This window comes from Fulvia fulva, chromosome 2, assembly GCF_020509005.1.
Source record: "Fulvia fulva chromosome 2, complete sequence".
Classification (NCBI taxonomy): Eukaryota; Fungi; Ascomycota; class Dothideomycetes; order Mycosphaerellales; family Mycosphaerellaceae; genus Fulvia; species Fulvia fulva.
In genome coordinates this window covers 6,583,749-6,609,847 of record NC_063013.1, presented here as the reverse complement: position 1 = coordinate 6,609,847, position 26,099 = coordinate 6,583,749, and the positions used below count along the sequence as shown (strand labels likewise).

Sequence of the window (26,099 nt, the reverse complement as noted above, 5' to 3'; positions counted from 1 at the left end):
CGTGCTGTCGGATGCAGTAAATTCCCCAATCATAAATTCGTCGTGCAGCATACTGCCTGAGCATGCGAGGTAAGAGTCGTTGAAGAGCCGAAATGTTATTCTCGTCGCAAATAACGCCGTGCTGTAAGGACGATCGATCAAAAGGTGTGCAATCTTCTTGTCGATTGTCGACGTCTGTATGGCTTGCGACGACGAGATGATGCCACCTAAGCACCATTCTTGAGATGCTCCTGGAACCACTTCTCGTCGAACCAGCCGATGTTATCGAAAGCTTGCCACAGTCGGCTTGCCTTGTTCACATCAATCTTCGTGACATTCTGTGCTGAAGTCTTGTTGAAGTCTCGACCTTCTTTCAGCGACTTCAGGCGTTCGTTGAAAACGCGGCGCTTGTTGGCGAGGTACTTGTTGCAAGGTAGGCGAAGGACTGCAGCGACATCGAGTTCCTGAGGATGGAGGTGTTCCCGGTTGGGATCGTTGTCAAGGTTGAGCGTGTTGCCGTTATTCCACTGAGCAGCAAGCTTTACATCTGGTTCGTCGAGATAGCTGAGTGGTGGGGTGCAGTCAGGGATGTTGTACCACTGCTCGTCCTCGCCATCGATCTTCTTGCTTGGTGCCGCTCGTGTGCGTGGCTTGGGCTGCGCGATGTGTGGCAAAGTACCAAATGCGGCGTCAGAGGTCGATGGCTGCCTTCGGCTACGCTTGATTGGCGATGGTGACTCATTGACCGGTGCTGGGAGTGACTCTGGCTTGACCGATGCCCGCGAAGACAGTGGTCGCGATGTCTTTGGCTTGGGTTGTGGCTGTGCCTGGGCAGTCGCCTTTGCCTTCGACACTCGATATGATTGACCTATCGATGCGAGGACCCGTCGTGTGTATTCGTCGCGTTGTGCTGCCTTCGTGTCCTTTGGTGGAGGCAGCTGGCGTGCTTCCTGTCGTCGCTTCCGGTGGTCTTCACTTTGCGACAACATGTAGCGATAGTAGTCCAGGCCGTAGGTGTTGTACAGCTGCACAGGTCCGATGGGCTCCTGTTCTTGAACCACACGAGGGTGTTCGTACGAGGGCTTTTCGAAGTTCTCCTTCAGTGGACGTGCTACGCTCTGCTCTGGGCTACCGGAGGGTGTCGATATCGATAGCGACCGTTCTGTCGCTGGTGTAGGCTGTCGTTGTTGTACGTCCCAGCGGCTCTCTTCGTCGAACAGTGGTCGCTCGGACGGCTTGCTCTGCACGTGGGTGTGATCTGGGTAGAGGATGTCGTCGTTTGATCGGAAGTGCGACTCTGTGTTGAACGAGTTGAACTCTGGCGATGCTGGCGGCGATGGCACAGCGGTCTGGAACGACGGCAAGGGCTTGCTGATGGAGAAGCTGTCCGCAGCGTGTTCTTCTGGTGTGAGGAGTTGTGGGATCGACTTCATAGCAATGCTCATGCTCTTCGGCTGCGTCTGCTCTTGTCGTGGCGAGAACGCCATGTTGTGATCGATCGTGGGGTTGGTGTGTGGAGAGTGCAAAGGTTCGTTCAGAACCATTGATCAGTGGCGAAGTGTCGACTTATAGCGCGTCGTCGGGGCGTGGCGAAGTCTTTGGAATCGTATCGTCCTGTGTGCCTTGGCTGGAGGCTTTAGAAGTCCGCCTAAATCCGTGCTCTTGTAAGATGGGCTTCCAACGATGAAAGAAGCGGCCTGCGCGGCGGAGAGTGGATGGAGGTGGGAGGTATATGTGGGTGGTTAAGGTTAAGATTGAGGACAATGAGAATGAGTCGAACAGTGTGGTGCGGTAAGTGTGCTAGTAAGTAGCAATGCAGCTAGGCTGCTACCACGGCGCTGGAGGAGGCCTGAGAGGATGTGTGAAACAGCAGGCGCAGGCTGCAGCGGCTGATGACTTCTGCGTGGCTTCTGCGTGATAGAGGTAGATGACTTACGCGGGCGGGCGACAAACAAGCCAGGCAGGAGCTAAGACAGCATATGATGGTGGGCTCGCACATGACAGGCGACAGGCGACAGGCGCGAGCGAGGGACTCAGGCTCAGGCTCAGGCTCAGGCTCAGGCTCAGGCTCAGGCTCAGGCTCAGGCTCAGGCTGGAAGTGGAACACGCAGAGACGGCGGTTCGCTGCTCGCTGACAGAGGAGTGGCCAGTCTGCCAGTGCTGTCGAACAGCGTAGAAGGGCAGAAGACCGCCCGCGCACGCTCCCACGCGCATGATTCGCCAATGTCGTCGGGTTCCGGTATCAGACTCGTGCGTGCCGTTGGACAGATTGGGTGCTGCTCTGAGTCATCTGACAAGTGGCAGCGCGCAAGCTTGCCACCTTGCAGAGGCCTGGCGAACGACGGAGCTGCGCGTGCGGCGTGAGAGGTGAGAGAGCATTGGAAATGCACAACGCAACACGCGAGCCATGCGAAAGCCGCCGCCTGTTCCATCGTCGGCTCGGCCGATCACCGCCACCGACCCTAACCTTCTTGCGGCCTCACAACCCTCCGAACGGCAATTCATACATGTAATCCGATCAGAAATCGCTTTACTTTATTATTGTAATTCCAGTGCAATTGCTGCCATCTGCAACGCCCTCTGACCAACGCCGCAATGCGACCGGCACGGGGCATGACAGAGGCCCAATGACACGCTCTTGGCGCGCTTTGCGCTGGCACCTTGCACAGCCACATCACCCTCGCCGCTGATAGGTCGGTTGCCGGGTGGTCATCTGTCGCAGCCGCATGTCCACACTCGGCCGGTGTGTGAGTGGTGTGCCTCACCATTCGGGAGCCTGTCGCGGAGCCATTGGCATGGAGGACAAAGAGCTCCCTAAGCGATGGCTGTTCCAATGGCCGCGCCCATTCCAAGCTTTGCTGTCTCTGTCTCCAACTCGCACATCGCACCCCGATCATGACCGCCAGGCCAGCTCGTGGGCGTCATCCGGAGCTGGAACTGGCGTGCTCGCCGTGCTCATCATCAGTGCCCAACCAACGCGGAAGTCTGCGTCCTCTGCCATTGGCGACGTAAGCAGCGCGTGTTGGTACATACGTACACAGCCCTCGCCCGCCCGGGCGTGATGGTGTAAGCATTGGCAGAGAGTAGTGCCCACCCGATTCCATCATCTCGTCATCCCGTGCCAGGCATATGATTGTTTGTGCATGTCGATCGCGTCGAGATCAGGTCAATGTCAATGGGCTCGTACTCCGTGGGCACACACACCCGTCTCAGCTGCTGTCCCCATGGCGCCGTCATATGATATGTCGGCTAGCTTATATCAAGACAATTGGGTCAGGCGTAGTGATCATTGTATATGGCCGGGTGCCCTGGTTTCAGCGCGTGAACGAGTAAGGTGCATGTGCCTGCGAGTCGCCTCATGCGATGTCGAACGGCCACAGGTGTTCAATGCGACAATCCTTGAATCGGATCTGTGGCGTTCACACCCCACGCTCGTCCTTCCGAAGGCAGGTGCAACCCACGGACCAGCTGCCCTTCCCGCGTGCTTGCTCGGCAAAGTGTGGGACTGGGACTGGGAAACTTGCATGTGCTCACCTCACGGCAAACGACGACATCATCGCTTCATGCTCGCGACTGGACATAAGATCACATCACTTGACCACCGACATCCGCCCACACTACCGCTCCAACCTTCAGGCGACAGGCGACGGGCGACGGTACATTGAGGAATGTCATTGCTCCGACCGCTCGTATGACGCAGTTGGACACAACGGTGTGCTCCAGTAGACGTGGCAATTGACAGCAAACCGATGGCATTCCGCCCCGTTTGCTCACCACGGCGTGACGCATCTTGCATTGCCGCCCCCCAGTACCAATTCAATCCAATGCCAACGTCTGACCGTAAGTGAAGGCATTGAAGGGCAAGGCATGCATTGCATTGTTTGCTCTCAATGTCCAATGGCTCTTCGCAGGCGGCTAGCGGGACTGTTCATGTAGTTGTGAAGATGGAGCTAATGCATAGGACTTCCAGTGCAACATTGAACCGTATAGGGATCCTCAGCACATCTCAGTCATGTCAACTGGCGAAGCACCACAGGCCCCCTCCCGCCACCTAACCTCATCCCTCCTCGCCTCCATCCCAGGCCCAGCACCACACCAAACCTCGCCTCAACCCGCCAACCCCCTAAAAGGCAGCCCGCCCTCGACACGCAACATCTTCCTAACCCTCTACGCCCTCTTCGAAAAGGAATTCCTACCAGCCCTGGATCTCCTCGACAGAGGCCTAGTCACACGTTTAAAGGTGCCAGACCATCCTACCACTCTCCTCCTCGTACGCAGCGCGCAGCAGCACAACAACAACAACAACAACAACAACAACAACCGCAATCCTGCGTACGAGCACATCAATCACTATGAAGTGAGGCTTGATGCGTGGAGTTGTTCGTGTCCTGCTTTTACGTTTGCGGCGTTTCCAGCGAGTGGTAGGGAGGTGACTGGTGAGGCTGGTGTTTGTGTGATGGGCGGGCTGACGCGAGGGTCTGATATGCCGGTGTGTAAGCACTTGCTGGCGTGTGTACTGGTCGAGCATTGCGAGTCTTTCAAGCACTTTGCTGTGGAGAGGGAAGTGTCAGTTGAGGAGATTGCTGGTTGGGCTGCTGGATGGGGAGATTGAGAGCATGATGTGAGGCATTCATCATTAGCAGCGGACGGACGACGCGTCCATCTGCGCGGCAGGTTCAGTTGGAGCTGCCTGCTTGTAATGTACATACTCGTTCATAGCCAGATTCCACACGCTGGCTATCTTACCCGCGCCTTGTCCCGCGCTGCTATGCTCCGGACGCCGTCTATGCTCATGCAGGCCATTTTGAGTGTTACAGTCCCATGTCAAGCCTTTTATCTATCACTTCTTCTTACCCTTCTCATCCTTCTTGGGCTCCTCCTTGGCTTCCTTGTCTGTCTTCTCGGATGTACCATTCGTCATGAGCTTCTCCTCCTTCTTGATCTCCTTGTCCTTCTTATCCTCTTCCTTCTTCGCATCCTCATCTTCCTGCTGCCTCTTATTCTGAATCTTGTTCTCGATCAGGTCGTGGAAAGCAGTGATGGCTCGTATTAAGCTGGAGAGGTAGATGGACATGAGCTGATCGTTGGTCTTGATAGACATCGCCCGCGCGAGCTCGCTGTTCTCGGTAGGGCCTCCTGACACGCCGACTGCGCCATTCACAATGCCGTTGAGCTGTGCGAGCTCCTTGGAGTTCGCCTTCGGTGTGGAAAGGTTCGGGAGGAGGTTGAAGACGTCTTGGAGGTTGCCAAGAATTGCATGGTTGACAGGGAGGTCGCCAACGAGGACTTTCTGAAGGTACTTGCCGATGTCCTGCAATCTCAGGTGTAGTCCTTGTAACGATTCGAGCTGTGATGTTATGCGCGTGCTGAGTGTGCCAACTGCGACATCGCGGATGTCTCGTAGAAGGTGCTCGACACCGATCTCTTCGGCCTCCTCAGCTTCGATGATGGAAGGTGTGTGTACGAAGGTCTTGGATGTGGTTGTGCCGTCCTAGTAAAATATTAGCTCCATCATCCATCTTCCACTGATTGTATTGCCATACATCTTTGATCTCCTCCACGGCGAAGTACGCATCTGTCGGCACGCCAACGTCCTTCGGCTGGACATCGATAATGACCAGAAGTGGGTTGGGTGTGTATCTCTTGAACAGCTCGTTGATCTCGAGATCGCTTGCTCTTAGCTTTGGGCCAGAGTGATACCAGCCGATCAGCTTTTCCCGCGCGTTGACCTTCTTGAACATGTCGTTCATGGACTCGACGTAGTTGTGATCCAGGAACCATACTGACGGATCCTTCTCATCCTCCTCGAACGGGACTGTTGATGTGTGTTAGATGTTTCTGCCATCAATACATGCGCCACATCCTATGTACCTGCGAAACTGTTTGACACCCTCACGCTCTTGCCATCATTCTGTCCAAGTAGCACACCCACCACTCGCTTCCGCGTGCCCTTTGCTGACCGGCCGTAGTGATCTGCTGCCGATAGAAGGACGAGAGGCGCTACCGAGACGTTGCGGTTGACGATGCTCAGCGTTTCCGCTGTTGTGGCTGGCATCGTGTGGTAGTGGCGGTGATGTGAGGTGGTTTCGAGGTCGAGATGGTGTGTGTGATTATGTGGTTGACTTCACAAGATGGCCGTTGCGCTTCGCGGCTGCTGGTCGCCTTGAAGGAGCTTGGCCCGTTCCTCGACCTGTGCTTCTTGATGGCGTGGACGTGCCATCTCTGCAAATTGCACAAAACAACCTGCACACGCGTCTGCCTACTTTCTGACCGACGCCAAATGCTCTTCACGTTGCCTATAAGAGCCTTGCGCTTCCACATGTCTTGAAAGCATCGTACCGCTTCTCTCCCTTCACTACAGCGCAACAACAAAGTCAAACGATCATCATGAAACATCAGCAAATTATGGACGAAGCTTTAGACAAGCTCGAGCAGGACATCGACGTGCCAGCTGCTGCAAAACGCGACTTCGAGAACTCAGACCTGTACTTGAACGTCTACAAATATGTGGAAGAGTACATGTCCCGCTACGACATTTCTCACGACTTCAACCATATCCTTCGCGTCCTGGCGCTATCGAAACATATCTTGGCCGAGGAGCTAAAAGCTAACTCCTGGAAGAAGTTTCACAAGCAAGCAGTCATTCTTGCAGCTTTGCTTCACGACGTCGGCGACAAGAAGTACGTCCAAGCTGGGGAGAATGCTGAGCAGTTGGTCTCTGATCTCCTGACCAAGAATGGCTGCCCACCACGCTTTGTGGCAAAGGTGGCGATGATCGTTGAGAATGTCTCCTACAGCAATGAGACGAAGCGACCTCAGCTGGTGAAAGCTATCATCGGAACCCATCCGGAGCTAGCCATTGTGCAGGACGCGGATAGACTGGATGCCATCGGTGCCGTGGGTATCGGGAGAGTATTTGCGTTCTCCGCTGCAAAAGCGCAGGATCGTGGGCTGCAAGGAAGCATTGATCATTTCACTGACAAGCTGGAGAAGCTCGAAGACACGATGAAGACAGAGACGGGGAAGCGACTTGCGCGCGAGAGGACACAGAGGCTGAAGGAGTTCAGGAAGTGGTGGGAGGAAGAGAATGAGCTTGTTTCATCGATCGGAGCATGAACGGCGCACAGGCCAATCTCCCATCATTGAACACGGAGTGTTTGCTCCTGGCACGTGCAACACAAGCTATACATTGACCCTCCATTGCGTCACCTGGACAAGAGAACAACCGAGCGTGAAGTCTCATCTACTTCTCGACCCTTGAATGGGCGCCCGCCGTCGAAAGTTCGTCCACTTTGAACGTCAATCGCCAAACCGAACTCAGCTTCCGATATCATACCATCAACCACAATGCCCATTCCGTTCCTCACCATCGGCCAGCCGGGCAACACCATACAGTACGAGAACCGCACAGGTGTACGCTGTATCATCACCAAGGGCAACGACGTTTGCATCATCCACATCGAGAAGGGCAATTACTACAAGCTGCCAGGTGGTGGCGTTGAGGCTGATGATCCGAATGAAATCGTTGCCGCGGAGCGGGAGGCCCTGGAGGTACGAGATGGGTATCACACGCCCCTCACGAGCTGGGCTGACTCAGACTCTTAAGGAGACCGGCTGCAAGGTGCGCGTCGCGCCAGACATGCTCGCAAAGACTCTCGAGTACCGTGGTACCCTGAAGCAAGAGTCTCACGCGTACATCTGCAAGGTTCTGGAAGATACTGGAAAACCACAGCTCACGGAGGTCGAGGCATCTGAGGTATGCATCATCCCGTGATTTACGCCGCCGTCGCTTCGTGGTGTTTGAAAGGACTTTCCGGGAACGCCCTGTCATCACGGCCACCATACACCAGCGAGGAACTGACTATTACACCCCGGACGTGGCTGATGCGTCGCGTACAATAGGGATTGACTCACTCTTGGTGTCCAGCGGTGGACGCTCTGGAAAAGATGAAGACCATCGAGCCTGAGTCGGAGCCTGGCCACTTCATCAAGAAGCGCGATATGTTCCTGCTTCAATGCTTCTTTGAGTTTTAAGGCATTCTGTAGGTCATTTGCTTCAATTGACACACAAGCGTAGACTGAGCACCCACAGATGGGGTCGCGCCGAATGAAGAGCGCTTAGGCCAGTGTCGAAGCAAGCGACCAGAAGAACGGCATTGAACTGCTTTGACAATGCAAGTGGGCGACGCCAACATTTTCGGCGCAGCAGACTGCAATGGCACTATCTGTTGATTAACGATGATGAATACTGTCCCTGTCACAGAACCACTACAACGCGACAGTGCATGATGTCCAACACTGGGGGTATAGCTCCCGTGCTTATCTTTGGCCAGAAAAGCTACCTACGAAGTCGAACTGCGGGACAGAATAACGAGACAGCGCACATTACTAGACCACTAGTACATCATGTTCTTCTACGATCAACAGCTCGACCTCTGGATTAACGACTCACCATTGTTGATCAGCTCAAAGGTTCAGAAAGCGGCCCAAGCGTTCGGGCACGAGGTACAATGGAACAGCAAGGGGCATGTGTGTGGACTCGGCCATGCCGTATCATTGCGGCTCGCCGAGAAGCTGGGCTCGATCACTCTCTCTGTGCAGCAGTTCATGCACCTTGCTAGAAGACAGCCCCGGGTTGCTTCTGATGAGTTTGCCGAATGGCTCAAGGATCAATAAGTTATACCATGAAAGATAGTAGTATCATGTACGACACGGACAACCACGTTCTGTGCGAATACACTGCAAGACCTGGGTGGTTCGACCTCGAAGATATAGACGAGCGAGGCCTGCCTACCCGGTTCATACGCCACAATGCTGCCGGCAAATGGAAGTTCTGGACTCATGGTCATGATTTTACTGCTGGCGCTATGCGGAGCTACGTGACATCTTCTGGTACCTGCTCACTTGACCTAGGAGTTCCCACGTTTGCACGGCATGAAAACATCATGTTACGCGAAGCTTACCGTGGTATGCCACCACGGCCGGACCTCCCCATAGAGCGGCTATGGGAGCGGTATCAACATTTGGTCCTTCGTCAGGACCGCGATGACTCTGCTATCAAGGCACTCTTAAAGAATCTGTCCGAGGAAGACTTCCAGATCAACGATAGTGTCGACAAGTTTCTGATGGAGAAGCATACCGAGATGGCGTGCGATTTGAAGGGCAAGCGAGACCTCCTCACAGGGAATGTCGCACGCCTGGTGACCGTCGAACATGACGATATCGTCGCCGCCTTGGTTCGTGGGAAGAGCTATGCTAAGACTATTGTCATGGGCCATCCGAATCCTGATGCAGATTCCATCGTGAGCGCTGTATCTGAGGCTGCACGGCGTACGCTGCTCGACCCCGACCAACCTTGCATGCCGTATGCTGAGTCGATGCCTCCGGAAGTTGCCCACATCTTGGGATCTGAGCTTGCAGACATCGTTGTCGCCTCGGCCTTCAATGCGGACAACGAAGTGGTGCTGGTTGACTGTCAAAGCTCACCTGATCTCAGAAGAAACCTGGTGAAAGCTGTCGTTAACCACCATCCTGTCACCACGGAGTTCCCATACTACGTAGCGCGCAGCTCTGAGGTCTCATGGTCCACGACCTTACAAGTGTATTTTAAGTACCTGGGCTCCGGCTTCGATCTCGGACCATTGGCTGCTAAAGTGCTCGCTGAGGCAACGATAGTAGAGGCCGAGCCCGAGCTCATGGAGACGATGAGCACGACCGACAATTTGGCCATGACCGCCTGACATCGATAGCAGGCCCAAAGAGCTCATATGAAGACATCATGGCCATCATGACCAGCGACACCGATCTGGAACGTCGCTTCTACCAGGACTACAAACAATGTTCATTCGGCTTCGCCGTCGTCAAAGCTCGCGGCGTCTACGACGACTTCTCTCCAATGGCCATGAAGAACAACATGCGCCGCCAGCTGCCCACAACCATTGTCAAGCAAGTACTGTATGGTGATGACTTCCGCCAGGTCAAGCAAGAAGTAGTCAAGCTCTTCTTCAACGAATTCTTCCACAACAAGGATTTCAAGCGCGCCGTCAGGCACGTGATTCTGGAGGCATGTCGATCTTTTCACGGTGATGGCAAAGTCGTTCATAACGTCGACTCGATCGAAGTTACCAGAGGCGGCACTCAGACGCCGCGTTTGCTTCTTCTTCCACTAGTACAGCGGATCGTGGAAGAACATCTGCGCTTCGTGTACTCCCACGCAATCGACCGCTTTGTGGCCTGTGGGTTCTTCTCAGGAGAAAATGCCGACCGCGACTACGGCCACCCTGGCTCAGTCCTGCCGGTTGAGTCGAACCTGTCATTTCAGGAAGTCAAGTCTACAATGACCAGCACTACAGAGACATCATTCTTGACCTTGCCAGAGTACTGGAAGGTGTACCGCGAGTTCGAGAAGCGGCCGGAAGTGCTCAAGAGCCTGACGGACTCACGCTACGTGGAACTGTTGGACACGCAAATCATGAACGGCCAGAGCGAGATCGCCACAATCATCAACCTAGACACCATAACACATATCAAGATACAGCCTGCTGCGCCCGCACTCGTTCACCCAAAAGACATCGGCGAAGGCGGCTTTCCCGAGCGACTTTCCGATCCGGCTCAGTACAGTGACGCAGCGCTATGGCGATACTGGAGTCCGGACTCAGCACACAATGTTGCCACCAGAGGGCACATATTTGTCATGAACCGGCCATGCATCGACCTGAAGATCTCGCCGGATGAGAAGACAAAGTGCTTGACCTTCAGGCCAATGTATCGCACGATTCCGGATCTCAAGTGTGAGGTGGAGCGCGTGGGTGAGCGGTGGGTTGAGGTCAAAGTGTATCCTAGGTTGTTCAATGTGAGGAGGTAAGTGGAGGCTTTGTGTGGCGTTCTTTGTGATTCGGCGCTCTTTGTGGCAATGGATGTTGATTGAAGTTTTGAAAGCCTTATTCCACCCCATTTGCCGGACGCTGCCCATCGCAACGTTGACCATTTGTGCCACAGGCGTGAACAAAGTGGTGAGCACCTTCCCTGTGAAGAATCCTCACACCTCTACTCGAGCCTCTTGGCTTGTCGGAGTGACAGCTATCTAAAGTCCTCGTTTGGCCTTCTAAGAGCTGCGATCACTGGTATATTTACAGCGTAGTGTAAAACAAATTTCTGCGGAGAATAGTCAAGGACATGCTGGATGTCGTAGTGGGCGGCACCCAAGTAGTGATTGCTATGGGCTGGTACAGGTTCAGGACAACGAGAGCAGTCTTACTTGGATGCTGCGCCGAATCCGGGTGGCTGAGTAGGCTACGCTGGAGGCGGTGGCCCCGGTGAGTTATTATTCGTCACCGAGCCGGATAAGAACTATCGTCGCTCGTGTCTCTTCTCCAAGGCCGCGCTGCTGCTACGAACTTGATGAAAAGATATGTTGGGAGACGTCTTGGGTTACGCATCTGCAACTGCACCCTGACACCACGCCGAGGTTCGTCTCATAGCCAGGAACCCTAGGTAAAATATCAGCATCACCACCGCAGTTGGCAGTCCACTTCGTGAGCATGGCGCCGACACATGACTAAGAACAACAGCCTCACGAGCCACCAGACCGGACCGAGCTAAGGTCGTAAATCGTGGAAGGGCCGTCGAGCCAGCTGCAATGAAGTCCGCCACAGACAGCTTGATGCCACACTGACTCGACTGCGAATACTCGCACCGCAACCACGCACCGGGCCTGCCGAGTCGGGTCCAGCTCTTCTGCTGGTCAGAACAGAAGATCTCGCTTTCGCGTCGTAACCCGTGAGGTGCTGGATAGTCAAAATGTTGAAAACACGCCGTTGGTGTGACAGCAGCAAGATGTACTCGAGCAGTACCCTCGATGGCGACCGCTGACCAGTGCGAACGTGCTCGGCCAAACTCACGAAGTGCAGTCCTTGTGGGTCAATTGCTTTAGCGTAGCTTCCGCAAGAGTCCCCAGCAGCGGTATGGCTTCAGGGCAGGGGGCTTTGAACAACTCGGGGAGGAAGAGCGAAACATTACGACTCCTAGGACTGCGACCAATGGCGCACATTCGAAATCGCAGCCTCCCCTTAGACCATACCGCTGGGGCAACATGAAAGATGCCAAGGATTGTTGACTTCTTCTGCGGTGTCGACATTCTGCTGGCGACGGCGCACAGCTTCCCGAGTCGTGCCTGAGACCGAGTCTCCAGGCCATTCCCGTTCCACTGATAGACGCCGCCACCACCGAGTGTCGAGTTAGTATTATGGGTAGGTCGGGTGATAGTTACCTATGTCGTGGTGAGGGGTGCGATGTTGGTGATGTCTCTGGGGGTGGCGATGATGGTTGGTAAGACTTTGTGCGCATTGTTGAGAGCGGGAATAAGAAGGAGAAGGAGAAGAAGAAGAGACGAGAGATGAACGTGGCGGGACAAATGAGCAAAGGGCTCCGCGGCCAATGACGCACGACACCCGGCGATGTTTGCTACCTGGACCCCTCGTGTGGAGACATCGAAGTTTTTGGAAGATTCTGATTGGCTTGCATCCCGCACTTGGTGAGTGAATGAACGACTGACTCAGAGCGCTTCACGTGCGATTTCCGGCAACACACATCGCGCGCTCTCAGCTCAACCCGCTTTCTTGACACTGCTTGCACTCAACATCAACGGCAGCCATTCTGTAAGTGTCGCCTACATCCCACCTTCAATATCCTGTACTGACTACGCGTCTAGCTGGCTGTCGTCGCAGGTGGACGTCGCTGCCATCGCTCTGCATCATGGCTACTTCTCCTCAATCATCGCGCATGCCCTCTCACTACGAGTTTCGAAAATCCAAGAAGCGCCCCGCCGACACTGCTGCAGAGGCGCCCGCACCGGCAAAACTTGTCAAAACGGACCTCAAACTCGACATCAAAGGCGCCGCGGAAAGAGTCAAGCAGTCTTCTAGACCCTCGGCCAGTGCGAACACTACCAACAAGAATGTGTTTGAGCAACGGGACAAGACTTTGCGAGCAGAGAAGAAGCCTGCGACACCCTCGGAAAGACCAACCTCTGATAAAAGAGCCATCGCCGGATTGACTCGAGCACCGGCTCATCCGAGAGTAACTCAGAAGCGCGATGTACCTCCTAACATTATTTCTGACACCAAAGCGACGGCCAAGCATGTCGGCACGCAGAGAAAGCTGAAGTCCGCGATGAAGAAGTCTTCAGATGCGTCGGGACCCAGACCAAAGAAGAGAGCCAAGTTCAAGGAGGAGGAGCCGGCGGATCTTGACCCGGACGACTTGGAGCCATCATTCCCGCCGCCCATGTTCACGCCACAAGCACCACCAGGATACCCACCTGAGATTCGCGATCCTACAGACAAGATCCAGTTTCTCGAGTATCAAGTCGAATACCTCAAGAAACAGTGCGAACCTGGAAGGTCGCCACTCTGGTGGAAAAGAAGCGAACAGACGGAGCGACCGAATGGAGCCCCCCAGAAGAGAAGATTTGGGCGCTCGAGGCTATCATCGAGGGCTTGCTTGATGACCTTGCCAACAACGCAAGACTCAAGCCACTACTGAAGACCGCAAAGGCAGAGGAGTGGAAATTGCGAGAAGCGTGTGATGATCGGGTCGCCAACGAGAGGGTTCGCTTCGAGAAGAGGCTTGCTGAGGCGACGGAGGCTTTCGAAAAGAAGACATCGATTAAAACCGAGGCCAATTCAAGGCTTCAGAAGAAGTATCTTGACTTGAAAGAGGAGATGCGCGCTTTGCAAAACAGTAATGCTGAGCTCCGGGCACAGCAGACCGACCAGCAAGAAAAGCAGAATGCAGCCAATACCAAAGGACAACAGAAGATGCAGCATCTCGAGGAGAAGCTTGCGTTATCGCAGCAGCAGAACCAGCATCTCAAGGAGCAGGACGCCTTGTCACAGCAGCAAATCGAACACCAGGAAACGAAGACCGCGCTGCGAGACGCCTACAATGCTCAGCTCAAGGAATTCATCGTGAAGGCCGAGAAACAGGTGCCAACACCAGTGAGAGTGTACAAAGGATGGGACTCGACTTTCTCGGTGGAGAAGATTCTAGCATGGATGAAGGATTAGGTTGGTGGATAGCGCGCGAACATCGTGTTCCGGTCATGTATCTACATACCAATGCCAGCATATGTAAGCATAGGCCTGTTCGTATTGCTCAGCGCCTTTCCAACCTGCTTTGATATTGGGGCCCATGAACGCCAAGACCGGCACTTTTGACCACACACTGCCTCACAGTTCCTATGTACTGAAACTGATAGACGCCGCCGCCACCACCGAGTGTCGAGTTATGATCGTGGGTAGGTCGGTTGATAGTTACCTATGTTACGATAGAGATTGTGATGTTGGTAGTGTTCATTGTGCGCGATACTGAGAGAGAGGACGAGAAGGAGAAACGAAGAGAGATTTTGGAGGCAGAGCAGAAGATGAAAAGCATTCACGACCCATGACGCACAACGCGGGTAATGCTTGCTGCGTAAATATCCGATATGGCGACTCCAAAGTGTCTAGCGAGCTGGCTTGCGTCTCGTGTTTGATGAGTGAATGAACGACTGACTCAGAGTGCTTTATTTGCACTTCTGGTCAACAAATTGCACACGTCCCTTCAAAAGTCGTCTCTGCCCACATTTTCTGTACCAATCTCTCGCCTCGTCACTCACTCTGTAAATAGTGTTGTTCACGATTCGACTACAGGGTCCACTGCTGACGACCTGTCTAGCTGACTGTCGCGAAAACGCATCAACGCAATCCTCTCTGCACCATGGATCCCGAGTCTCAGAAGAAGATCCTCGAGTTGGAGCAGGGCTTGGACGCTCTGAAGCAGCGATGCGCTGAGCTTCGGGCACGGCAGATCGAAGAGGAAGAGAAAGAAGATGCAGCCAGCCCCGAGCGCCAGGAGAAGATTCAGCGGCTCGAGGCGCGCATCCGACATCTGTTGGAGGAGTGCGTGGAAATGAAAACAAGAGCTCATTGGGCGGCTCGATGCCTACGAGCGAGAGCAGGACTTGATCTTGGCGCTGCAAGATGCCTACATTGCTCAGCTGAAGGAAAATATTGTGGCCTCCTGGGGAGAGGTTCCTAAGCCGAAGGAAGAGTACGAGGGATGGGATGCAACTCGTACGTCGAAGGAGATTCTGCAGTGGGTGATGGATAAGTTTGGTGGATAGCGCTCGAGCGCTACATTTCCGCTTCAGAAGAACAAACGATGGCCAGCAGAGTTCGTTCATGTTAAGCACGGCAGACAAGGGATCTGTGTAGCGCGTAGCGCGTTTCATCGAAGACCAACGCAAGTCCCCATGAACCACACGGCACGAACTTCGAAGGACATACCGCATTGTACTATCACCAACCCCGACTCCACGGGATGCTCTCATCCTCTGCTTTGTGTCCTCTTCAATCAAACTCGACCATTCAAAGACCTCTTCCCACCCCAAACAACACTACCGCATACCCGCACAATCCCTCCCACGCCTCACTACAGCCACACCAGCCCAGCCTCTACCCAGTGAACTCCAGCCCAGCGGGATGTCGAGTACCCATCACCCACCTCCAAATCTCATCCACTCGGGAATGCCAACATTGTATCATGAGTGACACGCGTTCCGTTAGCGCACGCGAGACTTCGGGGCAAGAAAGGAAAGCGAGACGTAGTGCGTGGACTTTGTGCTGGGCTTTGCGAGTATTTCACTCTTCATGGGTGGAAGGATGATGAGGGAGAAGTGGAGCAGGGCCAGTTCCCAGCAGGATGGATTTTGAGGAGATGGAAACACGGAAGGCAGTGTCTGGCTTTAGGACTGATGGTAAGGGAAGGAGGGCATTTTGAAAATAGATCGATCGTTCAAGCTTAGGACGACTCGACTATCCTGGACGATTCCGAGAGCTCAATGAGGCTGATTGTGAGGCTCTAGCCTACTTTGAATCAACTGCTTCGACGGCTCGAGGGTATTGTACAATACGTTGGAATCGAATGCACGAACGTCAATGCCACACTTCCGATGCCTTCCCAAAGACTGGTGCGTTCAGCAACGCTCTTGCTGACTTTAGCCCTTGATCATGATACCGCTGATGACAATCCCTCGTCTTAGCCGTCGTCAACATGAGATCAGATCACATGTCGGCTGCTGCTCAGAAATTTGGCATTGTCTCATTGTGGCTGTAAGTGTTCTGACAGCCATCTGCTAGTGGCGGCGTCTCAACCCAGAATAGGATCCCCGAGAGTCGGTCGGCTTGCCAAGTGGAGTATGGTTCGCATTGCGTGGTTTCTCCCCCTCCTTCTCCTTTTTCAACTCTCTGCCAATCTTGACGACCTCGTCCATGAGCTCGTTCTGGGTCGGAGCGTAGCTGGCACCGCCTCGACTGCGCCTTTTTCTGGCCCTGATCCGCTCTCCAGCCACCTGGAAGATATTTGCGCCTTTGGACCTGACGGGCTTGGCGAGTTGAGCGGGCTCTTCAGGCGCAACACGCTCAATCGGCTCCTCAATTGGCCCCTCGATAGATCGCACCGGCTCTGACAACTCTTCCTCCTAGTAAGGTCGTCCGCCTCTGCCTCCATAACTACCACCTCCACCATATCCGCCTCTGCTTGGCGCGTAGCCGCCACCGCCACCGCCAGGTGGCCTCTCACCTCTTCTCCAGTCTCCTGGCGGTGGTGCAGCACCAAAGCCACCACCTCCTCCTCTCCCTCCGCCGTATCCTGCCCCTCTGTAACCACCACCTCCACCTCGTCCATAACCATTTCCGTAGCCATTGTCGCGTGGTAGAGGAGGTCCTCGTGGTCCTCCGAAATCTCTAGGTGGTCCTCTCGAGCTCGGAGGTGGCAAAGGTGCAACTCTTCCGTCACTTCCGGGTGGGTATATCGAGCATGCGACGTAATCTCCGATCACGAATCTCGCTTCCGCCAAAGTCTTGTGCGAGTCTCCTTCCAGCTGTAGCTCCTCTTCTGCATCACCGCCATCTTGCAGCTCGGCATTGTTGCCTCCTATCACGACAGACCCCAGCGGCTTATCGATCCACTTCCCTCTGTTGCCTTCCACAATCGTTGCTCTGGTGTCCGGGAAGATAAGCTTGAAGACTAGCCGCGTTCCCACTGCCGGTGTGGGTATCACGCCTTCGGGAAGGACTGAGGTGAAGAGTGCTGTGAGTTCACCGAGTGTGCAGTTTGGCCATGTGTAGATCTGCACGCTTTGTTGTCGGATGTTGCTGGGTAGGAGGGAGCTATAATCGCTTATGCCGGTCGTGTCTGCTGGGGGTGCAACTGAGAACTCCCATGGATCGAGCAGACGGTTCTGACGCCAGAACAGGCGGAGGAGGAATGGAGCAGTCGTGGCGCGGTCGATGTTACTTTTGGCGTCCGGTTGGAGAGCCATGGTGAAGTATGAGTCGGGGCGAGTATCTGGTCGAGTAGGGTCCTATACACTCAACAGACCCATAGTACGACTGTGCTATTATGCTTTGGCTGCGATATGAATTATGTTCGTACCTTGTGATATTGTGCCAGTCGATGTCGTGGTCAAGTTGCGAGATGAAGCTCCGGTCTGCAGCTAACTTCTTGCGCCGGATCTGTCTCCGGGCCAATCAAAATTTGAGCGCATACTTAGCTAATATTTGCTTGTGAAGCACCACTTTCTATCTCTCTCGCTCACACCTCAGCTTCAGTCATCCCACATCTCTCCAGCCAAGATGGACTTTGCCAGCTTGATGAAATCGCAGATCTCCTCTGGACCCAAGAAGGAAGAAGGCACCAAGAAATACCTCAAGCGATCAGAAGTGGAAGCACAGCGACAGGCCGACTACCAGCGAGACCAAGAAGAGCTGGAGAAGGCGAGGCTAAAGCGGATAGAGAAGAAGCGGAAGCGAGATGAAGAAGAGGCAGAGAGGAATGCGGCTCGAGAAGAGAAGCGGAAGCGGCTAGCGGAAGAGAGCAAGCGAGTGCAGGAGGAAGAAGCAGACGCAGAAGAGAGAGCACGAAGAAAGAGGTTAGGATTGCCAGATCTGCCTCCAAAGCAGATCGAAAGCGGGGACAGCACCACTCTGAAGAATGGTGAAGAAGACATATCAGAAGAGGATCTCCTCGTGAAGCTCTCAGACATGAGCGAACCACGCTACCTGTTCGGCGAAGACCACCTCCAACGACTACGACGATACCGGAAACTCATGGCAAAAGCCCTCGCACCAAAACCCAGCGACGGACCCATACCGACCATCGTCCCACTAGTACCCGAAGCCGAGATGAAGGTGCCCGAGAACGTCCCCAAAGACCTCGAGGCACGAAAATTCCTCCTCCGCCAGATCGCCAGCTATTTCGACATGCTCTTATCAGAATGGCAGACTGCCCTCGCACGGCGAAGCAAAGAAGTCAAAGAATCCATGACCGGAAAACAAGCCTTCAACTCCTTCGCCGCAGCTCGTGATAATCTCCGACCCCTCTTCAAGAAGCTGGAGGCGGAGCACAAAGAACAGAAGCCAAATGCCAAGGAGACCGACGGGATCCCGAATAGCTTGCTCACGCCAGTCCTGGAGATTGTGCACCTCGCACAATTGAAGCGGTACGTCAATGCCAATGATGCGTATCTCCGGCTGTCCATTGGTAAGGCGGCTTGGCCTATTGGTGTGACTATGGTGGGTATTCACGAGCGTAGTGCCAGAGAGAAGTTGCATGGTGAGAATACGCAGGCGCATATCTTGTCTGATGAAACGACGAGGAAGATGCTGCAGGGTATCAAGAGGTGTCTCAGCTTTGCGCAGACGAGGTGGCCTCCTGATGATATTGGGCAGTTGATGGGATGAGGACGTGAAGTCGCGAGCTCATTATTCAGAATGGTGGTATCGAGAAACTATATTACGTTTAGTATCGAGATGTGCTCTCGCGATTACTCCACAGTTCGCGACAGCTCAAGTACAAGATCTCGTGGCAAGGGGCGAATGAGAGGCTTGATGCGCCTCCACGCGAACCTCCGGTGCCTTGAGATCCTGTCCTCGCATATGTGTACACGCCTCGATTCACTCAGTCACAATCCTCGCTCCACAATCTCCATCTCCACCGCCTTAACCTCCCTCCCAATCCTCTCAACCCTAACCCTCTGACGCACAGCAAGATCGCGTCGGTCCCTCCAGTCACTCGGTAAGAAGTCCATTCCCGACTGAAGTTGCCGACATGCCCCCTGCAGCCACTTGAGATAGAATTCTAAGACCTCCACACGGATACTGTCGCAGGTGAGAAGCAGTGCTGGCTGGCTGTGTATCAAGTCGAATCGATTTTTGTGGCTTCTGAGGTGCTTCTTCTTTCTCTTCGCTTCGGGTAACTTGAAGTCGGCGGTGCAGTATTCCCAGATCATGAGGCGGAGCTCGGGGGGTAGGTCTTCGAGGTAGCAGCGTGTGCTGGTGGGTGCGGTTTGGGGTGGTGTAGATGGGGGTGGTTCAGGTCTGATTGAAGGTCAGGTTTGGTCTGGGATTGATGGCGCTTCATGTCGGTAGCTTACTCCGGTACGCGGTAGAACTTGCGCGATGCCATCTTCTGTACGTAGGAGTGTCATGCACCGCAATTTTGATGGCGCTACGGATGATGTGTTGAGTAGGTGAGGTGACGGTGATGGAACATTGAGTGTCGAAAGTTGCAGCAGCTTGGCAAAATTGGTGGCAGCCGTTGAGCAGCTCCATACCACACACCACCCGTAACTCTCTCAAGCACTCATACTCACCCTCTCCTCCTCCGCCTTCGCGATCTCATTCTTAGTCACCACAAGCTGCATCTCGATCTTCTTGAACTTCATCCTGAGCGGCCGCCGCTTATCAGTGAAGCGGAGCGTGCGCTCAACCTGAGCCTGATGCCTTCGCAGGCATTCGACGTAGACATCCCACGCATCGTAGCGGAGCGTCTTGCAAGTGCAGCAGCGGAGGTAGTCGGTAGGGTATGCGTTTGTCGATGGGTCCGGCTTTCTTGTTGTGTTTGGCGTTGCGCCACCGGGGCAGGTCGATGCTGGGCATGTAGTACTCTGCGATCATCAGGCGTAGCTCGGCGGGGAGCTCGAGGAGGTGGCATCGAGGCGGCGTGGTGGTGGATGGTTTGTTGGCCATGGTGCGTGTTGGTAGTGTTGTATGGTGCTGCATGTTTGCCTGTGTAAGTGTGAAGAAATTGAACTCGAGCCGAAAAGCACAAAAGTCCGCCCTCCCTCTCGCACCCACAGGCCCTCTCCAGCCTTTGCCACCCCACCAAAAGCCCTCATATACTTTAAAAATCCACGCTTACCAATCAAGCAAACACCACCCGATCATGATGCGATGAGCCAACCCACAGAGCAATATTGTGGAATTAACCAGCTTCCTTCGGGTTGTACGGGAAATCGAGTTGGTGAGCTACGCCGTAGTGGTTCAGAGTAGGCTCTCCCTTGCAGAACATCCCGATGATAAGGGGCTTGGGGATATTCTGACATGGAATTTGTCGATACATCGATAGTTTCATGTGTTTCTTACCCTGAGTCGAGCATGCAAGCTCCTCAGGGGTTCTTTTGCTGCGTGGGAGGTCGGTTGGTTCGAGTCGGGGTATGGTGTGGTATTTTCTTATTTTTGTCATTTGCATTCTTTGATTCGGACAAGGCGATCCGAGCGACCCCAGTAGAGCATCTTGTGAACGCCAAGACCCTGTCTGACCAAAGCCTGTGTCTTTTTGCTTCCTAGAACGACCATAATGTGATGCATTGCCCCTACTCATTTGATCGACCTGGTGATTAGTACAGACACGCCTCAATCTGCTGAATGCGAGCTCCGCACCCCAGACGGACTTACCGACATTGGTACTTGTTCGCGGCACCAACCCAGCTCAAGCAGCGCAATCATCTCTCGGTGCACCTCTTGTCTGCGCAATATATCTTGTTGGAAACAGAGCGGACCCGATGGGCTCCTATATTGTTCAGTCTGCAATCTAGATTGTCAATCTGCAGATTCAACTCGGCAGTATACGTACGATGAAGCTAAGAAGGTTCTTGAAGGTGAAGTGTGCCAAGCTATACAAGGCCCTTCATCAGTGTATCTAGCGATCGAAGCAGCCTGTTGCTCAGGGCTGACGATGTGCTTTGAGGAATGAAGAAGACCTTCTAGAAATGAAGACATGATAGTGAAAGGTACCTCCCCATAATGTCCCATGACGTCCGCAGTTGAAAGTTCGTTCCGCCGAAAGTCGATAACACTACTACTGGGTTTCTGAACATTCAAGCAACAGCAGGAGATGTGAGCGCAAGGACGACAGCTTGGGTTTGTGCTTCAGCGCAGGAGCGAAGCTCAGAAAAAGGCGCGAACTTTTTTAGGCTTGGGTTGGGGTCTGAGCCTTTCACTTCCATCGTTCTTCCTCTTCGATCTTGCACCAACACCAACATCACCATCTCTGCACAGTCTGCTCAAGCAGCATTCACGATTCAGCTATGCTGTGGACTGCATTGGGATGCCGCATTGCCGCCACGCATCGCGAAATGGAAATGAACGCATGCCGTAGGATGACACCGACATGGAATACAGCAGGTCAAAAGGCACATGGTCTCGGCAATCTCCTAGTAGAGAGCACTACCTGGATATCTAGAGATCCCTCTAATGAACAGGTTGGTCTCTATGACCCAATTCCTTCCGATGCACCGAAGAAGCAGACCGATGGCCTGCCACATTGCCGCTTCAGAGGCAGTGAGGATGAAACAAACGCTCTGAGTGAACAACATAAAGCACTATGACCCAGCCATCGAAAGAGCATACAGGGCTCGCTCGAGATCGTTGCGAGGACCAAGCGGTAGCGTGCCGGGTTCAAGCTTGAAAACCAAACGTCTCGACTCTCCTGCTTGCGCCCTTTGTACCCTCATCCTCAATATTTTGGCGAGCAAGATGACCAAATGGACGACATCCATCTCTTTGACAAGGTGAGCATCACGTTCTCGAGGTGATGTGGGCGCAGTGGTCTCCCAGTACACATTGAGAGCACGAGAAGGTGTGCTTGGAGTCGAGGTTGATTCAGCGCCGCTGTTGTCGTCTGTTCGGCTGTCGTCCTCACCTACACGGGAGGCGTCACTCGAATCCTTAACTCCCGAGTTGGGTGGTGGAGAGCGGCCGCTAAATGACAGGTCGAATTTGACACACCTAAATGAACACAAGACATCGGGGATCGGTCCTTGCGAGCAGGCTTTCCGCCATGTTGAGCTCAAGCTGTTCACATCGAGCGATCCAGTCCATTCAGCAGAACTGGCCTTGCGTTTCGAGGCCTCCTCATCCAGGACGGTGTTCAACAAGACCAGTTCAAGATCCTGCGAATTCTGTGGCTGACTGGAAGATACTGAAGCCAATTGTTCTGATGAAGTAACGCGGATGGGAACGGCGTCAATTGCTGAGGCCGCCATTGTGCAAGTAGGTATGTGGGCTGATGCTGATGCTGACACTTTCAACGACCTATTGGGCTGAAATACGTAGCACTGGCGCATGCACAGAGAAGGCAGACTCGTGACTACAAGGTATATTCTTTCCGAAACCCAGGGTCTCCGCGGGCAGTACAGCTTCGTCATGGTCCCAGCACGCATTCACTTGCCCGGTACAGCCGACCGCGTTACCGAGACGCGCCAGCGGGGCCGACTATCGAACCACAATCAAAGCACATCCTTAAAAATGCAAAGCATACATCAGCTGCCTCAAAATCGACCAGAGGCGAGAAGCTTGGTATTGCCATATGCTTGAAAAGGCTCCGGTACTTTGCGAATCATCCTTCCATGTTGGTTACGGAAAACACGGAGCAAAAAATACCGCATGTCATGGTCCCGAACATGAAATGGTTGCATCGCATCAAGAAACCACACACATTGACCTTTGCTGGACGACTACTTCTGGAACTTCAAGATTCATTCCATGGCTGGTACAATGTACGGCAATGCAGATTTTCCGCATCATCTTCGCCGAAGAGCGTCTTGTGTGTCAAAACGATTTCCTTTGAAGAACGATCGATGATCCGTCGTTGGCAAACTTCGATCAGACATTGAAGGATGAACTGGTCTTTTTCATGATGCGCTCCGCGGAACTTGTATAATGCGGCTGCTCGCCACGTTGACTCGATGCCAGTAGCAAGGTGCTATAGAGTCACGTTATGCCGTGGGCAATAGGGTACTGTCAAGTCTCTTTAAGCCTTTAAAGATCTACCACGATCCTTTGTCCGTCATAACGACACTCCGTTGACATCAGATTGTACATTCACAGCACGACGTAAAGTCAAAGTCGAGGCTATTGAGACACCATGGATCCCATCACGAATCTCCAACACGCGCTTGTGGGTCTGCTATAACACCTCTGGTCTTCGAGCTGCACCCAGGTGTACCACTACTGCAGACTACGACCAGAATCACAGACACACAGACAGTAGGAGCGCTTCGCCATACACATGATGAGGGTTGCACTGGCATGATCCTGTATCGTCATGGTGCGAGATGGTCAAACCAGCGGATCTCCGAATCTGCAGTGGAGACAAGGCCAGCACAAAAGGCCCTCAATCCGACATGTCAGTACTGGAACTACAGCCATCATCCATTTCGTATCAATACGACTCTACAGAATATCAACAACCATGCACTACCTCCTCGCATTGACCCCGCTTTTGTCCCTTGCGGACGCCACCTTCATCCGCAAATGGAACCTAGGAGGCTGTGGCTCATCAACATCAATGCGCTGCAACAGAATCCCCTCCGGACGATGCTGCGCGACCGGACGACCAACGGGAGGCAGTGTCCGCATCGCCAACATGCCCTCATACGTAGACCTCGCCGTCCCCTACGACGGCAACCGAGCCGCCGACATGATGGGCAACCACCAACTCGGCCACTGCAGCCGAGTCCGCTTCAGCGATACCCAATTCGGCGACTTGAACTGCCTGACCCGCAACAACCTAGGCACCGGAATTTGGATCGCATGTGCGAGCAGGGCTTCTGCTAGAAATTGCATCAGCATGCATAGCCATCCGAAACGGGACGTTGACGGCTTCTCGACCCTCGATCTTGCCAATTTTCCGGATCAGGGTCAGCCGGGATACGTCGACGATGAAGAAGCTGCTCTGCATTAAACTTCTTACCACGATGCGTACGGTACCGAGGTCAGCTTTGAAGCCTTCAACCGCCTCGCCGATGAGGAACTGGAGCGAGAAGCTAACGGCACTCTGCATGTAATGTACCCAGATCTATACCCAGCGCCAGCGCCAGTTTTACCGGCTGTCGAGCGTCGCGCTGAGGCGATAGATCTTACCGTGTACGTTGACAAGGGATGTCATGGCGAGATTCTGGCGGAGGTCAAGAAGAAGGATACGTGTTACAATACTGTTAATGGAGCTGGCATTGAGTTAGTTTCTCTGCCTGACAATTGTGCTGCTGCGGTCTACCCTGATCTGGATTGTCAGGGAAATCCATCTTTGGATGTCGGGAATGGTGCAACATCGGGGTGCTATGATTCGATTAATTTCAGCAGTGTTCTGGTTACATGCTCTTGAATGGGGGGCTGCGGAGATTGATGAGGTGGTCCGTGGAAGTGAGAGTGTACATGAGCTGTACAAGAAGTGGATATGGTTGGACGCTCATGTGTGTCAGCGGGCCAGCCCCTGAGAAGGCCACCGCAGCAAGTAACAACCAAGACAGGAGCAATACATTCCTTGATGTTTGGATTAGCATGTATGTGCTTGGACAGATTGGATGATGGCGAAGATTGTACATATTTGTGAACACGCTCTTGGCAGCAATTGTCCTGCTTCCTTCTTGGTGTCCAGCAATAGCTGTTGTGGGAGTCCCAGCAAGGTTACTAGCGACAGGCGAGAAGAGAACCCCCACAGGCCGTGAGCAAAGCCGATGTCTTTTTACTTTTTGATCGGGTTCAAGTCCATGCATTTGTCGGCCTAATTCGTTCGAATTGGTGGTGAGTATGTATCAGCTTCGTCAGTACGAGAAATGAATGCCGTACCACAGAGATTTCCTTCTAGCACCTGCGTTTGCCACTCAGCAGCGAACATGCCTGACGAAATTGTCAACCTATACGTACGATAGGCATGCATTCTTTGCCGCGATCATCGCAATGTGTTGGTCAAGCGCAGGCTTAGCACACCAAAGTATCGAGACTTGCAACTTCATGTGCAAGGCAATATTGAGATGCATTGAGCTGCTCGTGAGTCCATGCCGTTCGCTCGGTAGTGCCAACATTTCTGTAGTAAGCATGCATGATCAGAGGAGATGGTTAGTGCTGTAAAGCAGCCTCTTTTGATAATGTATTCCATGCGACGACCGATGCCGACTTTATCTCTGTGCTCCCGAACCTCCACTGGTTGAATGCATGTCCCGGCCTTAAGGTCGTCTTGTACATCGCTCTACTGATCGATGATCGATCCAGGCCAGAGTCGATCGGGCAGCCTCAGACTACGATTCCATGCCCCCTCAATCCGACAGAATCTTCGCAATGCTTTGTATCTTACAGTCGAGCGTGCCTGCCTTCCAGCTGCTTGCCCATAACGCCACCTTGTGCCATCTTTCATGCTGTACATTGTGTCCACACTTTTGACCGCGACATCCTTGCACGCTCCTCCCTTCATCTTCTTCTTCTACTGCACTCCCTCAATCAATCCCTCCCGCCAACAACACCACCCCAATTCGCCTTACCCGCAATATCCTTGATCTCATCCAGCTTACTGCCCAGCTGTACCACACTATATCTGATCATCCGTGGATCCAGTCCTAAGGTCCTCCGCACGGCATGCTGTGTCTTCGCGCTCGAATCGAATCTCAGGATGAAGTAGTGTCCATCTTTGTATGTTGCGCCCTGTTTCCGCGCAGGCTTGGGAAGTGTGAATGTGCCCCAGTTCGTGATGCCTCGTACTACGCCGCCGGCTGAGAGGACGATGTTGCCGGTTGTGCGGGTGATTCTGGGAGAGTGTTAGGAGGGTGGTGGAGAAGGAGAAGGAGGTGGTGGCAGACTCTTTGATCTCGTTGATGCTGCGGCCGGGGCGGACCTGTGGGGTGTCAGTGTGATGGCATTTATGTGCTTGATGCGTACATACCACGCCTATTAGTTCATACAGCATATTGGCAAGATGATGCTGATGAAGATGTCCTCGCCATCAATGCTTCACGATCTGAGGTC

The 26,099-nt window shown here is 53.6% G+C and overlaps 16 protein-coding genes across 16 annotated transcripts; 10 read left to right on the top strand and 6 right to left on the bottom strand.

The window, feature by feature from the left end:
* Nucleotides 1–206: 206 nt before the first annotated feature.
* Nucleotides 207–1,466, bottom strand: CLAFUR5_03762 (SWIRM domain-containing protein; the record flags this gene model as incomplete). Its single annotated transcript, XM_047902910.1, has 1 exon — nucleotides 207–1,466. The coding sequence occupies one exon, from the start codon at nucleotides 1,464–1,466 to the stop codon at nucleotides 207–209; it is 1,260 nt and encodes a 419-aa protein (XP_047757800.1).
* Nucleotides 1,467–3,991: 2,525 nt separating this feature from the next.
* CLAFUR5_03761 (uncharacterized protein) lies at nucleotides 3,992–4,591 on the top strand (the record flags this gene model as incomplete). Its single annotated transcript, XM_047902909.1, has 1 exon — nucleotides 3,992–4,591. One exon carries the CDS (start codon nucleotides 3,992–3,994, stop codon nucleotides 4,589–4,591), a length of 600 nt encoding a protein of 199 aa, XP_047757803.1.
* A 228-nt stretch (nucleotides 4,592–4,819) lies between these two features.
* CLAFUR5_03760 (26S proteasome regulatory subunit rpn-8) lies at nucleotides 4,820–6,034 on the bottom strand (the record flags this gene model as incomplete). The annotated part of the gene is made up of 3 exons (XM_047902908.1): nucleotides 4,820–5,470; nucleotides 5,523–5,794; nucleotides 5,851–6,034. 3 exons carry the CDS (start codon nucleotides 6,032–6,034, stop codon nucleotides 4,820–4,822), a joined length of 1,107 nt encoding a protein of 368 aa, XP_047757802.1.
* A 332-nt stretch (nucleotides 6,035–6,366) lies between these two features.
* CLAFUR5_03759 (uncharacterized protein) lies at nucleotides 6,367–7,095 on the top strand (the record flags this gene model as incomplete). Its single annotated transcript, XM_047902907.1, has 1 exon — nucleotides 6,367–7,095. One exon carries the CDS (start codon nucleotides 6,367–6,369, stop codon nucleotides 7,093–7,095), a length of 729 nt encoding a protein of 242 aa, XP_047758635.1.
* Nucleotides 7,096–7,326: 231 nt separating this feature from the next.
* CLAFUR5_03758 (uncharacterized protein) lies at nucleotides 7,327–8,013 on the top strand (the record flags this gene model as incomplete). The annotated part of the gene is made up of 3 exons (XM_047902906.1): nucleotides 7,327–7,530; nucleotides 7,586–7,735; nucleotides 7,882–8,013. 3 exons carry the CDS (start codon nucleotides 7,327–7,329, stop codon nucleotides 8,011–8,013), a joined length of 486 nt encoding a protein of 161 aa, XP_047758636.1.
* A 372-nt stretch (nucleotides 8,014–8,385) lies between these two features.
* Nucleotides 8,386–8,655, top strand: CLAFUR5_03757 (uncharacterized protein; the record flags this gene model as incomplete). Its single annotated transcript, XM_047902905.1, has 1 exon — nucleotides 8,386–8,655. The coding sequence occupies one exon, from the start codon at nucleotides 8,386–8,388 to the stop codon at nucleotides 8,653–8,655; it is 270 nt and encodes an 89-aa protein (XP_047758631.1).
* An 8-nt stretch (nucleotides 8,656–8,663) lies between these two features.
* CLAFUR5_03756 (uncharacterized protein) lies at nucleotides 8,664–9,719 on the top strand (the record flags this gene model as incomplete). Its single annotated transcript, XM_047902904.1, has 1 exon — nucleotides 8,664–9,719. One exon carries the CDS (start codon nucleotides 8,664–8,666, stop codon nucleotides 9,717–9,719), a length of 1,056 nt encoding a protein of 351 aa, XP_047758632.1.
* A 38-nt stretch (nucleotides 9,720–9,757) lies between these two features.
* CLAFUR5_03755 (uncharacterized protein) lies at nucleotides 9,758–10,843 on the top strand (the record flags this gene model as incomplete). The annotated part of the gene is made up of 1 exon (XM_047902903.1): nucleotides 9,758–10,843. One exon carries the CDS (start codon nucleotides 9,758–9,760, stop codon nucleotides 10,841–10,843), a length of 1,086 nt encoding a protein of 361 aa, XP_047758633.1.
* A 1,889-nt stretch (nucleotides 10,844–12,732) lies between these two features.
* Nucleotides 12,733–14,045, top strand: CLAFUR5_03754 (uncharacterized protein; the record flags this gene model as incomplete). The annotated part of the gene is made up of 2 exons (XM_047902902.1): nucleotides 12,733–13,364; nucleotides 13,430–14,045. The coding sequence occupies 2 exons, from the start codon at nucleotides 12,733–12,735 to the stop codon at nucleotides 14,043–14,045; spliced, it is 1,248 nt and encodes a 415-aa protein (XP_047758634.1).
* Nucleotides 14,046–14,736: 691 nt separating this feature from the next.
* Nucleotides 14,737–15,142, top strand: CLAFUR5_03753 (uncharacterized protein; the record flags this gene model as incomplete). The annotated part of the gene is given in 2 exon segments (XM_047902901.1): nucleotides 14,737–14,922; nucleotides 14,942–15,142. The coding sequence occupies 2 exon segments, from the start codon at nucleotides 14,737–14,739 to the stop codon at nucleotides 15,140–15,142; spliced, it is 387 nt and encodes a 128-aa protein (XP_047758627.1).
* A 1,356-nt stretch (nucleotides 15,143–16,498) lies between these two features.
* On the bottom strand, nucleotides 16,499–17,341 carry CLAFUR5_03752 (uncharacterized protein; the record flags this gene model as incomplete). The annotated part of the gene is made up of 1 exon (XM_047902900.1): nucleotides 16,499–17,341. One exon carries the CDS (start codon nucleotides 17,339–17,341, stop codon nucleotides 16,499–16,501), a length of 843 nt encoding a protein of 280 aa, XP_047758628.1.
* Nucleotides 17,342–17,654: 313 nt separating this feature from the next.
* Nucleotides 17,655–18,761, top strand: CLAFUR5_03751 (Pre-mRNA-splicing factor 18; the record flags this gene model as incomplete). Its single annotated transcript, XM_047902899.1, has 1 exon — nucleotides 17,655–18,761. One exon carries the CDS (start codon nucleotides 17,655–17,657, stop codon nucleotides 18,759–18,761), a length of 1,107 nt encoding a protein of 368 aa, XP_047758629.1.
* Nucleotides 18,762–18,982: 221 nt separating this feature from the next.
* Nucleotides 18,983–19,485, bottom strand: CLAFUR5_03750 (uncharacterized protein; the record flags this gene model as incomplete). The annotated part of the gene is made up of 2 exons (XM_047902898.1): nucleotides 18,983–19,397; nucleotides 19,454–19,485. The coding sequence occupies 2 exons, from the start codon at nucleotides 19,483–19,485 to the stop codon at nucleotides 18,983–18,985; spliced, it is 447 nt and encodes a 148-aa protein (XP_047758630.1).
* Nucleotides 19,486–21,682: 2,197 nt separating this feature from the next.
* Nucleotides 21,683–22,345, bottom strand: CLAFUR5_03749 (uncharacterized protein; the record flags this gene model as incomplete). Its single annotated transcript, XM_047902897.1, has 1 exon — nucleotides 21,683–22,345. One exon carries the CDS (start codon nucleotides 22,343–22,345, stop codon nucleotides 21,683–21,685), a length of 663 nt encoding a protein of 220 aa, XP_047757840.1.
* A 1,208-nt stretch (nucleotides 22,346–23,553) lies between these two features.
* Nucleotides 23,554–24,045, top strand: CLAFUR5_03748 (uncharacterized protein; the record flags this gene model as incomplete). The annotated part of the gene is made up of 1 exon (XM_047902896.1): nucleotides 23,554–24,045. The coding sequence occupies one exon, from the start codon at nucleotides 23,554–23,556 to the stop codon at nucleotides 24,043–24,045; it is 492 nt and encodes a 163-aa protein (XP_047757839.1).
* Nucleotides 24,046–25,577: 1,532 nt separating this feature from the next.
* Nucleotides 25,578–26,040, bottom strand: CLAFUR5_03747 (37S ribosomal protein MRP17, mitochondrial; the record flags this gene model as incomplete). Its single annotated transcript, XM_047902895.1, has 3 exons — nucleotides 25,578–25,881; nucleotides 25,934–25,968; nucleotides 26,017–26,040. 3 exons carry the CDS (start codon nucleotides 26,038–26,040, stop codon nucleotides 25,578–25,580), a joined length of 363 nt encoding a protein of 120 aa, XP_047757844.1.
* Nucleotides 26,041–26,099: the final 59 nt, after the last annotated feature.